Below are 16449 nucleotides of genomic sequence, written 5' to 3' on the forward strand. Positions count from 1 at the left end.
CAACCTCCACACGAGTCCAGCTTCCACCTTCCCCAATCCATGTAAAGGGGTACTCTAAACAAACTTTGGAGCTACAGAACCCACAGTATGACACAGAGAAGCTAACCTCCCACTGAGGACAGCCCAGCAGCCTGGCAGGAACTGGCCAGCGAAGGGCTCTGGGAGCCAAGCCCAGGCCCGTGTGAGCCAGAGGTTTTAGCCCCAGGGCAGGCGTGACCAGCCGCTGGCCAGAGGGACCCCAGATCACCAGCATCTGTGGCCATTTCCAGATTTATCAACACATAGATGCTAAGGACAAAATGAGAGGTCAGTGCAGTCTGGACTTTGGGACCAGTAATTACAAATGTGTTGGCTTTTGCCCCCAGGGCGAGAAGCCGCTGAGCCAGCCGGCGCCACTTTGCAGCTTCAGCCCCTGGTGCAGACTGTGGGGGGACTAAGCAACCAGTCTGAGGGGTAATCACTCTTGCTTTAACCTTCTTGGATCTGGATTGAAGTGTAGGGTGGAGGTCCTGGGGTGTGTGACCAGCTTGCCAGAGAGTGTGGAGGCTTCAGAGAGGGCACCCAACTAATATCTCCGGCAGCTGAGAAAACCCCAATATTTGGGACGAAAGCTTCCCTGTCTGGTGTCAGAGTCCTACTGTGGCAAAAAGCCCAGGGGGTAAAGTGACTGAGTGGCAACATGACCGGAAGCAAAGCAAACAGAAGAATCCAACATTAGACTCCTGTTTTGGGAACAAAAAGGATCAAAGCATGGAACAGGAGGAAGACAGTGAAGTCAGAACTCCTGCACCAAAAGCTTCCAAGAAAAATACGAGCTGGTTACAGGCCATAGAGGACCTTAAGAAGCAGATAAGAGAAGTGGAGGAAAAATTGGGAAGATAAATGAGAACGATGCAAGAAAATTACAAAATGACAGTAAACAGCCTGACTGAGGAAAATTCACCTTAAAAAATAGACTAAGTCATTTGGCAAAAGAGGCTCAAAAAGGCAATGAGGAGAGGAATGCCTTAAAAAGCTGAATTTGCCAAATGGAAAAAGAATCTCAAAAGCTCACTGAGGAGAATCATTCTCTCAGATTTAGAATGGAGCAAAGGGAAGCTAGTGACTTTATGAGAAATCAAGATGCTGTCAAACAGATCCAAACAAATGAATGAATAGAAGGCAATGTGAAATACCTCATGGGAAAAATCACTGACCTGAAAAATAGATCCAGGAGAGATCATTTAAAAATGATTGGACTACCTGAAAGCCATGATCAAAGAAAGAACCTACAAATCAGCCTCCAAGAAATTCTCAAGGAAAATTGCCCTGATATTTTACAACCAGAAGGCAAAATAGAGGTGGAAAGAATCTACCGATCACCTCCTGAAAAAGATCCCATAAAGAAAACTCCTAGGAATAATATAACCAGGTTCCAGAATTCTGAGATCAAGGAGAGAATATTACAAGCAGCCAGGAAGAAACAATTTCAATATTGTAGAAACACAATCAGGATAACCCAGGATCTGGCAGCTTCTACACTGAAGGATGGAAGGGCTTGGAATATGATATTCCAAATAAGGTCAAAGGAGCTGGGATTAAAACCAAGAGTGACCTACGCAGCAAAACTGAGTATCATGTTTCAGGGGGAAATATGGTCATTCAGTGAAATAGAGGACTTTCAAGCATTCTTGCTGAAAAAACCAGAATTGAATAGAAAATTTGACATTCAGATACGAGAAGCATGAGAATGTAAACAGGGAAAAGAAATCATAAGGAACTTATCAAAGTTGAACTATTAACATTCCTACATGGCAAAACAACAATTGTAACTTAAGAAACTTTTCTCTGTAGCTAACGGGAATAGAAATATATATGTGTGTGCGTGTGTGTGTGTGTATATGAGGGTATATGGGCATATGAATACATATGTGAATGTGTGTATATATGTTTACAGGTATACATAGATAGAGGGCATAGGACCAATTTAACAGGAAGGGATGATACTTAAAAAGTGAAATTAAGAGGTGAGAGAGGAATATAATGACAGGAGATGGGGAGAGACAGAGTGGGGTAAACTATCTCATATAGAAGAGGCAAGGGGAAATGGTTACAATGGAGGGGAAGAATAGGAAGGCAAAAGGGAATGGGTCAACCTTATTCTCATTGAATTTGGTTTAGGGAGGGAATAACATACACACTAATTAGGGTATCTCATCCTACAGGAGAGTAGGGGGGAAGGGAATGAGAGGGGGGATGATGGAAGGGAGGGCAGGCTGGCGGGGAGGGAAGTTGGAAGCACCCACTTTTGAAAAGGGACGGGATCAAAGGAGAGAATAGAACAAGTGGGTGGTGGGATAGGAGGGAGGAAAATATAGTCCTTCTTTTACAGTATATCTACTATGTTAATGTTTTGCATTAGCTACACATGTACAGCCTATACTGAACTGCTTATCTTCCCAGTAAGGGTGGGTGACAAGGAAGGAAGGGAATGAATCTGGAATTCAAAGTTTTAAAAACAAATGTTTAAAATTATATATATTTATATACTATAAGATATAAAGGCAGTGGGGCATAGAGATCCACCATGCCCTGCTGGAAAAGTCGAAGGGGGTATGGGAGAAGATATGGGAGAGAGCAGATTGGAGGAGGGGATATCCTGTAGGATTTCTATTTTGGGGTGGTAGGGGAATAATGGGGAGAAAGTTTGTAACTCAAAATCTGGCGGAAATTAATGATGTAAATCAGAAGTTAGTAAAGCATTTGAAAAAAAATGTCAAAATATAAAATAAAGTAAAATGTGTCTTTATGACCTGCTCCCCAATAATGTGCTTTAACTGTAATTTTCCCATTTTTTTCTTTTTCTAAGGAACTAGAAGAACAATATGAAAAAGAAAAACTACAAATGGAAGAAGATAAAAGTCACCTTAAACAGCAAATGGAAAGACTAAAGGAAGAACTGACAGCCAAACTAAAACTAGCTAATCAGGAGGCAAGGATCCTCTCACTCCCATCAACTCTGTTGTCCTTTGTTAGGCCCTAGTTAATCCAGTAATGCTTTCTTGAGAAGGTCGCATCTTGAGACACTTAACTTGTCAGTGCCGCTGGCAGCTTTCTAAGACTCTTGCAGATGTTAGGGATCTGTATCACTGGAGGGACTGTGTACCCTAAGAGTTTTTTATCCTGTTGAAATCAGAGACCCAGCCCCTTCCCATCCTCCAACCCCTGAGAAAAAAAGAGATTTATTATTCTAGTGGCATTATGTGACAGCATAAAAATTATGTCATTTTAGAGGGAAACTGAATCAGCCTGTACTATTATTCTTAACTCTCTCATTATGAAATTACTTTCAAATATTCCCTGAAAGCGTTAGTCCAAAATGCTGCAGCCAGCAGGCAGGCAAACAGAATCCTAGAAATAATTAGGTGGTACTAGAAGAAAAACAGAAAATTTTATCCTAGTCTTATATAAAATTATAAATAACCAATGTATCTCTACTTATAATACTGCCTATTTTTCTTATTGCTATAAAAAATATAAATGAAAATGCTGATAAAATAATAGGTTTTTTTGTATTTTGTTTTCCTTTTAGAGGGCAATTGGGGTTAAGTAACTTGCCCAAGGTAACACAGCTAGGTTTTTTTGTGTGGGTGTTGTGTCTGAGGCTGAAACCGAACTCAGTTCTTCCTGACTCCAGGGCCGGCGCTTTACTCACTGCGCCACCTAACCGCGCCAAATAATAGTTTTTTAAAATCAGTATTTTTGCTGGCAATGAGAAGGCTCAGCGGGTTTATATCAAAATCTGTAAGATCATGGCAGGTATAGATAGGGTGAACATCAACTTTTTCACCAAATCACAGATTACTACGTATCTAAGAATCCCTAAAAAGACAGTTTTCAGAAAAAAAAATTTAAAAGATGCCACTGGCTTACACAGCAGATGCCATGGAACTTCTTACCCTGAGAGGTGTTATAGGGTCTATAAATATAACTAAGATCTAGAAAGATTAGACCCCGTTATATGACTAGAGAACCATAATGATTTAATGTGTATTAAAGTTAATATTCTAGGATAGATTCACAGCTCTCTGAGGATTAAAATAATGGATTTACAACTAAAATCAGTGCCTTCCCATAAAACATTACATATTTTCACTGTTAAGAGTCAGAACGTGAGGCTGCATGGACTGTGGTTCTGAACCATTATTTACAATTTCTATAACATTTACATTGTTTCTTCACATGCTATCCCTTGGTGATATGCTATCACCTGTCACTTCATGTCATGACACAAACAGTTGTTATGTTGAACAGAATTCAACATTCTAGTTAAAAGGCAGGTTTTGCTTCTAATACAAGAAAACCTGTGCTCCACTTTGGTTTTGGTCCCCATGAGTTCCTTTGTTAACTTCTACCTCCCAAGGTTAGGCCTCCCTGGATCTTTTTGTTTCAGAGACCTTGCTCTTAATGGCCTTATCTGGCATCTCACAAAATAAATGTTCAAGGACCTCAGAGTGCCTGGGTCTGGAATGTCCTAGTGTGAGTGCTATGGTAGCATGCTAGTCACTGCCCACTGCAGCTATCTAGAACTTTCTGACCTTAGAGCTTTCTGCTCTTGCTGCCTTTGGGCGCTAATGCATGCTGTGTCCTGTCTCTGATCACACTGGGTCTGGCTCTAGCAGGGCTCCCTTTTTTTCTTGTCTATGAACTTCTTTTTTGACTTTTCTGCAGTGGAAGATGGCACCTGAGAACTATAGTATCTCGTTGGGTTTATTGATCATTCTGTGTGGTATGGACCTAAGAGTTTTATTTTTCTCAATAAATGGACACTGGGTCCTCTGCCTTCATTCAAACAGCTGTCTTAGCTGGGAAGAGTTGATTCTTTTTCTCATAATGTTGCTCACATTTCTCCCATTCCTTGGAGTAATTACCACCCTAGTTTATATCTAAATATATACATGTATCCTAATCATTCTCCTTGCCTTTTGGTATCTTCTTACTTCAATCCATCTCCACCCTGCTGCCAGATTAATTTTGTATAAACAAGGTTTCCACTATCTCATCTCTCTGTGAAAAATTTTTCACTTTTTTCCCTAATACCTAGAGGATAAAGTTCAAACTCCATACCTGTTCCCTTCAAGGTTCTCAGTCTGACTCAGACTTCATCTCCTATTACATAGACTGGCCTGTCCTATGTCCAGAATACACAGTGTTATGTTCTTCCCTTTGCTTGTGCCATTTTCTCTGCTTAGAATGATCTTGTTTTCACATGTTCATCTATCCAAATCCTGTTTGTTCTTCAGGGCCTACAATTACTCCATGAAATGGCCCTGACTACCACAACTCATAGCAATCTTTCTATCCTCTAAATTAAATTATTTTGGCACTTTTTTTTGGTTAGTTGATACATTTATATTCTTTAATTTATTATCATTATATATTATATATAGTATATTATTCTTTAACATTTATATTCAAATATATAATAAATATATTATTTATATATGGCACTTATATTCTACCAAGTCCTGAATTGTTATTTAACTTTTCATTGTTTCCCTCCCTAACAAATGATAAGACTTTTGAAGAGTTTATATGTCTTTGTATCCTCTACAGTGCCTAGCACAGTGCTATGAATATAATAGACCATCGGCACATATTTAATAAATGAGCACACATTTTTTCATCCCTCCACATTATCAAACTAAAATAGATTTTTGCCTCTAACTCCCCCCTCCACCAAATCTGGAAGTCTTGAAACTTATACGTCATAAAGAACTGAAATAATATCAAAGACTAGATCAAAACTAAGAATTAAATGAAATTAATTTTGTTTGGTAGGAAATCTCTTTAAAGAAAGAATAGTCACTTATGTTTTATTTTCAAAAGCTTATAAATTTATTACTTAAGGATTATGCAGATCTTATACAAATACAAAGTTACTGCTTATTGTAATTTATAACATCTTTGTCCATTCAGCTCCACTGTCCTGAAGATATAAAACTTTTGGAATAACAGAGTTAATTTGACTCATGTGTGAGCCAAATAATTTCATTTAAATTACTTTTAAAAAATACATATTCTTATGTGAAAATATTTGTCACCTGTTCTCGCCTTCATCCTAGTTATACTTTGTTAACTCCCTGAAGTAGGACCTATGTCTTTGGGAAACAAACTGAATCTTTCTTGGCTATTGCATTCAATATTTCATAGTGCCATGAGTATAAAATTATAAATATGGAAGTGTTTTTGAAACCCGAAATAGTATACATATGTAAGATTATTATTATTTGAGTAGTTCCTCAATGTGAATAATTGGGAAAAGGTAGTTAAAGGAAGAAAATGGTCAATATTTTTTGTTTGACTGCTAAAATAAAGATATCCTAAAAGCATTATATTTTTATGCAGGTTTCTCGCCTCCAGGATCTGGTAAATAAAAGTGAACAAGGCCTTGGTTCTGCAGAAGGGGTTATCTCTGATCTTCAGGACTCACATGGACAACTTCAGAATGAACTAGATTTAACCAAAGCTAAGCTAAGAGAGACCACAGACTCATTGTCAAATCTTGAGGTAATTTCATAATTCACCCATGGTTCAAATTCAGTGATAGAGAAATAGAATTCAGGTCATTCTAACACAACTATCTGTGTGACCATGGGCAAGTCATTTAACTTTTTTGATAGTTATAAATTGCCAACAAGCTGAACTGCCAATTAAATCAAAGGTCTGGAGCAAAAAGACCCCACACTTCCCATTTTAAGCCTTATTTAAACAATCAGTTTATTAAGCATCAGTACAAGGGCCCACTGTGATAACCTTGCGCATTATAGGTGTTCATTTTAAGCTTTAAAAAAATATATAGGGCCCTCAATTCTCTGTCAAAGAAATCTAAAAGGTTCATTTAAGGAAAAATAGGTAATTCTTTTTTTCAAGAGGTCCTTTTTCCTCAAACTTCCTCATTCTGGGTGGCCCTGTTTCTGGTGGCAGAAGTAAAACAAAGGTGCAAACTTTTATAGATCACATAAGTTGACAACAGAGATTGTGGGCTGGGGAAAAGGGTGATAGTGGGGATTCAAAGTTAAAAGACTCTTTTTCTTGACCTTTTCCTTCCTTTAAAACAAATAATTGGTGACTCCTGTAAAGCATGTAAAGGAGAGAATTGACATGATATTAGCACTGTGTTAAAGCCATTATAAAATATTTAGAATGAGATGGTAAAGTTGTTATAGATATGAATTCTTGAACAAATCAGCTCCAGGAAGCCACATTTTTCTTACTCTGTATAATGAGCAGATTGGACCAGATGATCTCTATCATCTCTTCCAGCTTTTATTTTGTTTTTACCTGCAACCATCTTTTAATTTTATAAAATAGGTTTCCTGCCCCCAATTCTGACCTTTTTGGTCACAGTATTGTGTGAAAGTGTTTTCTGAATTGACTAACCTTTCCCAAACAATTCAAGTTGGAACAAAATTAACAATCTTTTTGCAAGGTACTCTCTGCCTAGGTACTTAGGGAGAGATACATCTTCCTCATAACTCTTAAGAGACAGTGAGACATTGAGTGAGATAAATTTCATTTTCTTTATTTTTTTTTGTAAATTTCATTTTCTAGATATACTTTGAAAAGGTTGATAAGGGGGCGGCCAGGTAGCACAGCAAGTAAGAGCACCGGCTCCAGTGTTGAGAAGACCTGGAGATCGAATCCCGGGCTCAGACACTTAGCACCCACCCAGAAACACCTGGCCGTGTAACCTTGAGCAAGTTACTTAACCCCAATTGCTTAGGGGCGGCCAGGTGGCTCAGCGAGTAAGAGCACCGGCTCCAGTGTTGGGATGACCTGGAGATCGAATCCCAGGCTCAGACACTTAGCACCCACCCAGAAACACCTGGCCATGTAACCTTGAGCAAGTTACTTAACCCCGATTGCTTAAAAAAAAAAAAAAAAAGAAAGAAAAGGTTGATAAGTTGTAGCAAGACTGTCAGTAAGTAGGGGAAGTCCCCTACTGCCTCCTACTTCAGAATCCTACAGAAGCTGCCACTGGGCTTTTTAGCAACTAGCTAGCATTTGAATTATCAGTAGATATTTGATACTGCTAGGGATTTTTTTTTTAGTTGATATCTATCAAAGAGCTTTCAGGTTTACAAACCACTTTTCATATTATTTGATCCTAACAACAGTTCTTTGATGTATGTACTATAGATATTATTGCCATTTTAGAGATGTAGCTGAAGCTCAGAATAGTTAAGTGACTTGCCATGAGGGTCACACAGCTAGGAAATATTCGACATAGGATTTGAAATCAGGTCTTTGCTGACTCTAACCTAATGTTTTTGTTACTATACTGTACTGCCCTTCTAATTCTAGTGTTGTAAAAGAACCTTAGTTGATTGATACCAACCTGCAAATATCTGTCTCAGTTGGTCATGTTGGAAATAGCATCTCACTGTTTTATAATACTGAAAATATGGCAAATACTTTGTCATTTATAAAAAATGTTAGGCTAGTTGCTTTGAGCCTTGATAATTATCCTGCTTATTTGTCATTAGGTTAAAATATCACAATATTGATGTCTTGATTAAGATCTGAGAATTTGAAAGATAACACTAGTAACCTTTCTTTAAAATAATGTACTTTTGGTTGAAGAATAAATATTGTGTTCATATATTTGAACAGAATACTGTAATAGGTTTATTGAATAATCCATGATGGAAAAAAGTTTGAAATGAGTATTGTCATTTAGGATCTGACTAATTATGTTGGCTTAAAAATGCTTCAGTATTAGAGTAGCTCTGTGATAGAATCAATGTGTATACTTCCCTCTCCTGTGGTTGTAATCATACATCAGGTATGTTTTCTATGCTTGTTGACTCATCCATATCCCACTGTAAATCCAAGAAAGAGTCTACCCGAAGGATAACTTTCCCTAGATTCTTTAAATTATGTGACTACCAGTGCAACATATGGGCTGACCATCTGTTATCTCTTACTCTTGCTATATGACCTATACCATCTCCTATTCTGTTCATAAATCTCCTGATTGGTGTCGTTTATTTCACTTCTCACATAGATCATTATTGTCAATATGCTACATTATTTTTTTTTTTTTTGGAGGGGGGAAGGCAGGGCAATTGGGATTAATGCCCAAGGTCACACAGCTGTTAAGTATGTCAAGTTTCTGAGGTGAGATTTGAACTCAGGTCCTCCTGACTCCAGGGCCAGTACTTAGTTTACTGCGCTGCCTAGCTGCCCCACATATGCTACATTCTTGTCATATAGACAGTTCAGTCTCTTTGTTGCTTTTTGGGTCATGTGCCGTTTTTAGTGTTTTAAAATTGTGATGCACTGTAATTTCACCTCACAAAGATGGGATTTTATTTTAGGGAACATCTTAGAAGCATTAAAATCTCAGATTATATTTATTTTTAAATTATACTGCTAGTATAGTTTTGGGAAAGTTTTAAAATTTGTTTTATTGTTGTCATAAAATCTTGAAAACCTGTTGAATTGCTAGAAATTTAGGCACTGTTCATTTTACATAAAGTAATTATATTTGAAGTGAAGATTTAAAATAGCCAGCTTTTACTTTTTGATGCACATTTTGCATTATAAAGATTTTGTTTTTCAGAGAGAACTACAACAAGAAAGACAACAGCACAAGGCATTGCTTGCTACCATGAGGGAAGATGAGAAGTTCAAAGTGGACAAAATGGCCCAAGACTTAGAAATAAAATGGACTGAAAATCTTAGGTGCCTTTTCCTTAACTTTTAAGAAAATTTATTTTTTGACATAAAAATTATTAAGACATGGTAAAAAAATTTCACATACAATTTGCTTCTTAATTTTTATTTAGAGGCCTTTGTCAAACATTGAGTTTTTAAAGACAAAGGCATGTGAATAAATAGGGTAGGTGCTACTAGACATCCAATTCCTGTAGAGAGTACTATAGTACATTATATTGTTTTTTTCAAAAAAGACTTGCATTTTTCTCCCAATTTTGGTTTATGTTATAAAACCTGAGTATGGATGTCAGTGAAAGCAAGATATTAGTGAAAATCAGAAAAAAGGGTGACAGAGGTAGAAAACAGTGATCAAAAGGATTAAAATATGTTTATTAGAATCAAAAAGTTAAAATATTTTTGGGTTGTGATTTTCTGTTATTTTTCAGTATGTATGTATGTGGGGTTGTTCTTGTGTAGATTTCATTTTATTGGTAGGAGCCTATATTTAAGATAGCCTGTATAGACCAATATAGTAAGTCACACCTTTGGTGGTAACAGTTTTCCCTTGGAATCTTGTCTGCCAATTTAGAAATAATTTCTTTAGAGTTATGCTTATTGATAATTATAGCACGCACTTCTCTAGAAGAGAGGACATATAGATACATCTCTCAGAATAGAGTGTTTTCCTTTACTCATTGATTGTCCTCCAGTTCACCTCCTTTATTTCCACTGGAAGAGAAGAAATATAATGGAAATACAATCCCCTCTTTAAGCTTTTATAATCCTTTTATTCACAGCAATAGTCACAATAATGATTGAATGTTAAATATATATGCTTGATTTCCTTTTGCCTTCTAATTAATAATATCTTCCCCAAAACTTTAGTGAGCCTTTGGTGATTACTAATTTAACATTCATGCTAGTGTATTACACAGTAAACTCTGCCAATCATAACTTTTGCCACCAACCATTAAGTTGCCCTGCCAGCTTTGACTTTGCCAGTTTGAGAAGATGATGCCCATGCTTTCTCCACATTCTCTTTTCTTCCATTAGAGGCCTTGAAGCCCTATCTTACCACTTCTTAATACTCTGTTGAATTTAGTTCATCATCTTATTTTACCAGAACTTTGTTCCACTGCCATTCTCTTAGATAGCTTCTTTCATTGGTAAATGAATTTAGGTCAACTGACTGGCAGACCTTTGTGCTCACCATTATATCACAGTAGGTTTATGAAGTATTTCATTAAGTTGGACAATAGCAGCGTGGTAGTTGTGCTAATAAAAATGCTGAGGCTAAACGTCTGAAGTCTTACTTTCTGCACATCTACAGATTCATTTCGGGATTTTTGAACAAGTGTTTTTGATTGTTTTCTTTTTTTAAATAAGCATATTGATAATTGCATATTTGAGAATAGTAATTCCATTTGCCAAGTACTTTGTATTCATCTATTCAATTATTAAATAATTTGTCTCATTTTTAGACAAGAATGTTCTAAGCTTCGAGAAGAGTTAAGACTTCAACATGAAGAGGATAAAAAATCAGCAATGACTCAACTTTTGCAGCTAAAAGAACGGGAAAAGAATGCTGCCCGGGATGGATGGCAGAAGAAGGTAGAAGATCTCTTAGATCAGGTAATTAATGCTGATAATTAACAATGATGAAGAATGCTGAACATGGATTTATAAAAGTTAATTTCTGGTTCTTTTCTTTGAGATTCTCCATAAGATGGACTTATGTTTATGAACACCCGTTTATGTATATTCCTTACATAGGGATATGTCTATCCAGTTTGCCACATTCACTTCAGCCTGGGTGGCTCCAGGAGCTTCCTTTTCTCTTCCAGCTGTTACCATTTTCATGTTCTCTCCAATCTATTTTTACCCCTTTTCTACTCTGACCCTAGAAACTACAGGTCTTACTATTGCCTGGAATCTTTCAACCCTCTTTCTGATTCACCCTAGTAATGCCTCAGGTCAGAGGCAGAACTGATAGTGGCCAATGGAAAAGGAAGAAGAAAGGAGGAGCCTTTGTTCTTCTCCCCAAATCTTTTACTCCCTACCCTCCACTTGCTGGTCTCTCCTAACTCCTCTGAGGAAATGCCCCAGAAATTCAGTGACTGGGTGTTCATCTGAAATGTTGATGAATTTTACTTTAGTCCAGTTCAGACCTTTTTATATCAAGTTTCCCTTTGGCAAGCTGGTGAAGTTTTTCGATCTTTCTTAAAATGATGTTTTTATATGCATAACATAAAATACGTAGATTAAAAAGGAAATCAGTTAACCTGAAATAGTAATGTCAAAATATTTTTTAAAAAACATGTTCTCAGATCTCTACTTTAGTTCTTTGTATACCCAAGATTCCTCACCCATATGTGTTTTTTTTTTCTCTTACAGCTCTTAAGTGAAAAAAAGAAAAAGAGGAAATTTATAGGGGCTTGTTTCTCCTTGTTGTTAGCAATCATTGGGGAGAAAAACTCCCCACTCTGCAAAGTACCATTCATTTGCTTTAGGGATGGGTAGACCAATCTTAGAATTCCTCAGAGCAAGAGAAAAAAAGGGAACAAGAAGATTGCCTAGGCTAAGAAGTATCCAGGGGGATGGCAGTGGAGGGAAGAAGTGGCATGGAATTGCTGGCAAGGCTTAACACATTTTCCCACAAAAACATTGTTATAGGTAATAAAATTCTAAAGTACCATAAATACGGTGCTGTTTCAAGAATACTTTGTAAATCTACTGAAGATTCTACTGAAGTAAATCTATTGCTGAAGAACTTAATATCATTCTTTGATACAATACTTTGGGTTTTAAACAAATGATTTATTAATCAACTTGTAAAATGTAAACAGTTGGTAAGCTGAGAGGTTGCCTATCCGTTCCCTATTTATTACATATTTGCTATCTGATAGAGCAGACTTAAAAGTAGAATGTATTAAAATTAGAGATATGGCTTTAAAACTTTAAAATGTGTAAGAACTTAATTCAGTAAGTACTTAAACTTACCACAGCTAGAGGATGGGATAGGCTCTCTTGTGTTAATTTAAAAAGAAAGAAAAGTTTTGAAGGCATAACAGGCCATTCATACACTTAAAGAAAAAGTTCAGTAAGCATACCTAAATGGATTAAAACAGCTTCCTCCCAAAAAAGAACAATTTATTTTCTTTTCGTCAGTAGAATCTTGCCCAATGTGTTTCTGTTTTCAACCTCTGGGATAAAAGTGCTATAGAAACAAACGATGGAAATATTCTTCTTAAATCTCTTGTTTCATGTTCACTTCTTCAGCATTGAAAACTATAATTAAAACAGTTTGCCCTCTTCAGATAATTTACACAACTTCTTAATTTATGATCTCCTATTACTATATTGCAAAACCAGTACTTAAATAGTACTGACTGCCCTGACTCATTAGTTGATTGGCAAGCTATACAAGTAGGATAAGCAGCACACTGCTTAGCAATAGGACTAAGTAGCACCTTAACTTACTTCTTTAAGGAGTTGGCTTTTTTTTTTTTCATGTTTGTTCTGGCAGATTTCTGCATTAATAAGCTCTCCTACTAGTAATTTCAAAGAATTACATGGAATTTTTCAAAAAAGTCCATTTTTGAAGTTTCAGTGTTTACATAGTTACCCAAATTTATGAATATTTTATATGGAAAATTGGAAGGGTGCTAAATAATGCTTGCTTTTAGATTTTTTTTGTGAGCAGACTGGGGCTTTAGAAACTTAATAAGAATAAGGAAACAGTTATATTATACAGGTGTTCCATTTAAAGTTGATCCTAATGTAGTTTGATATATTATCAGTACTCTCTTATAAAGTACTTATAATGGACATATGAAGACAAACTTTAATAGGCCAAGTACTCATTCTGTTATCTTGCCTTCTGTCATTCAGGAGGTTGTAAAGGATTCACTAGTTCAAATTAGCTTCTGAAAATTGAAGTCATCTTTGATATTTTAAATGTCGTTTTTAAATTGTAGTTTTATTTTAGTAGGTTTAAGTCCTCTCTATTTTAAGATACCAGATTTCTTATCTCTTAACAGTTTTTCTTTTGCTGTTTGTTTTGAGTATTCTTATTCACGAAAAGATTGAAGCTTTCACTCTATGATTCTATACAAGGTAAACAGATTTTCTAATGTCTCCATCTTCTCTGATATATGACAGAATATCCCATAATAGGAATAGGCCAGCACTGTCTTGATACATGGAGCTCCAGAAGCCTAACCTGTTTTTGACTCGTTTTGTGAGAGATAAGCCTGTTACATTCCAATCTGCCATATCTAGGGTTATTCCTCATTCTTTGGTTCATATTGCCCCTATCCCTGTGGCATATTAACATTCACCTATGCCTCAAGTTAACCTTTATACAGTTAAAGAGCTTAATTGGATTATAAGACTATGGATTTAGAACTGGAACAAACCTGAGAAGTCTTGTAGTCCATTCTCCTTATTTTATTGATGAGCATATTAGTAAAGTCATATTATAATCAAGAAACATTAGACACATCATAAAATGAAATGTTTGAATTACTTCCTAGCTCCAGTCTCCCAAAGGAAACACCTCCCTCCCCCTTTTAGGTTTGGAATCCGTTTCTTTCAGCTTTGGTCTCTCCTGGCTCAGTGAAGCCAGCCTGGAAGTGCAGTATCTTTCCATGGAATTCCCAACTCCTAGCTAAATAGACGTGGCATATAGCTAAACTCACTGTGGCTTAATAGGGATTAGAGATTCTTGTGAGTATAGTGCCAACACAACAAACTCACCAGTTTCTCCAGAGTTTTGTGGCCCATGGATTTTAGAAACTCTGCTTTATAGTGGCCTAGCTCATTCACCTGTCTATTCCTGATGCCCCTGTCTTAAAAGGAACACTATTCAAAGATGGCCACTGCACAAGGCACAGTGCCAAACTGTCAAATCCAACACTGACAAGAGGCGAGGTATCAGCATGATTGTATTATAGTCTCCTGGTCACCATTTCTTTCTCCTCCTTGTTTTCTCTCTACCTCTGTGTCTTATTCCTCAATCCTCTGTCATGGGCACTTCATCCTCAGTTGCATTGCCCCATCTGTACCTCATTCTAGCTGGGAAGTGCCCCTTCTAACTCACTTAAAATTCTGCATTTTTATTTTTTCTTCCTTTTACTGGAAGAAGTTCTTTTTCAAGTCTTCTAAGTGGATGACCTGTGAGCAGCAAAAAGGTTGCCAGGACATGATCACCTCTAAAGTGAAAACCACTAAACAAATTCCCCAACAGCACACCACCGAAGGGCCATTTTCAGAGGTGGCAGAATACTGCTATTATATTTCATGCTGCCCCTTTTTACTCCAGCCTTAGAAAATGCAGATTCTCTTGTAGACTACTGGGTAAAATGCTTTATTGCTTTCTAATTAGTCCAACCCCCAAAATAATAAAATGAGAAAAAAAGTTTTTCCTTTAGGGTGCTACATATTATCAGTCCCATCAATCACTAAACATTATATGGTGATATAGACAGAATCAAGTAATATCAGGCCAAAACTCTTACAGCTTCAAATCTCTTAAAACTGTCCCCTCATTTTTTTTAGGAATAGAATAATTGCATATTTGGACATAGTGTAGTAATTATGTTTTCCTCTCTTTTGAAAAGATTTGGTTGAATGTGGTATGAAATAGGTTTGATATTTGAACTAGCAAGAACATAGAAGTTTGTTTGGATTGGGGAAGGGAAGGGCAGGGAAAGTGCAGTGACATGGGTTTGGCACCTGTGATTTCATCAGTGTAGGGAATTTCCAGTGAAGATACCCTCTACCTAAGCAGGAGGCAACTGTTCTGTGATGTAGGGTCTATTGAGAGGTGAAGAGGCTTGCCCAGGGTCTTATAGCCTTCTCTGTTTGTTAGAGGTGGGAACTGGACCTAGGTTTACCTGACTCCAAAGCCAATTTTTCATCCACACTATATGCTATTATAGGGTGCCTCTGTAGAAGGATTACTGAATTGGAAGTTCTTTATGTACATAGGAACCTTTCCTATCTGACCAGCTCTCTAGGTTAACCTAATTTGATTAACCTAGATCCCCTATGCTATTGGAACCAGATCCCCTATGCTATTGATTCCCACTTTTGCCTACATCTGATCCCAATATCCCACAGAGCCCTGGACCCTCCCGCCTCAACTCTTAACCCAGTTCCAGGACATTTACTGACCCACCATAGTCTGGTGCACATCCTAGGCACTTAAATATTTTGATGAAAGGAATTTACTTTTCCTACCATTGCTGTCTGGAGCTCAGTAAACACACAACAGAATATATTTGGAGCTCAAGGTAGAACCTGAGGGCATTGAACAGAAATGTGCTGTGAGAGCAGGTGGATTAGAAAATTACCATAGTGTAGTATGTGGATTTCCGAGTTTATGGCTTGTTTCTAGTTCTAAGTGATGCAATTATGTGAGATCCTACTGTGCTTTCATGTTTTATCTCTCTGGTCCTTTGTATATTGCTAGTAAGAAAATTTTTTTGGACTAACTTAGATTATTTTGCTATCTAAAAAGAGTCAGAGAAAAATCACAGGTAATTCATTGTCTTGAAATCATCTGTTTACACTTCATTATATCTTTCATAAGCTTTTATTTTCACCCTGTGTTTTGACTTTTTTTATTTCATTTTTCTCTTAACATTTCATTGTATTTTGTCTACCCAATAATTGAACTAATGAGGCTGACTACTTTTTTGCATTGATTTATATTCACTTACATAACTATAAGGTTGGAGAAGT

General features: G+C 36.8%; 1 protein-coding gene across 6 annotated transcripts in view; it reads left to right on the plus strand.

Annotated features, from left to right (window-relative positions):
* Window positions 1-16449, plus strand: part of FAM184A (family with sequence similarity 184 member A) — a 137224-nt gene that overhangs the window by 80705 nt on the left and 40070 nt on the right. For all 6 annotated transcript variants that reach the window (XR_011166223.1, XM_069076953.1, XM_069076954.1 and 3 more), the window contains 4 exons: window positions 2849-2971; window positions 6388-6549; window positions 9608-9729; window positions 11184-11334. Coding sequence is in view for 5 of the 6 variants with exons in the window: in XM_069076953.1 (XP_068933054.1) it covers window positions 2849-2971; window positions 6388-6549; window positions 9608-9729; window positions 11184-11334 (558 nt within the window). In the remaining variant the exon portion in view is untranslated. The remainder of the gene's footprint in view (window positions 1-2848; window positions 2972-6387; window positions 6550-9607; window positions 9730-11183; window positions 11335-16449) is intronic.

Source organism: Petaurus breviceps, unplaced genomic scaffold, assembly GCF_028583685.1.
Source record: "Petaurus breviceps papuanus isolate PSGF00001 unplaced genomic scaffold, PetGlider_PUasm1.0 90977, whole genome shotgun sequence".
In the NCBI taxonomy this organism is placed as follows: Eukaryota; Metazoa; Chordata; class Mammalia; order Diprotodontia; family Petauridae; genus Petaurus; species Petaurus breviceps.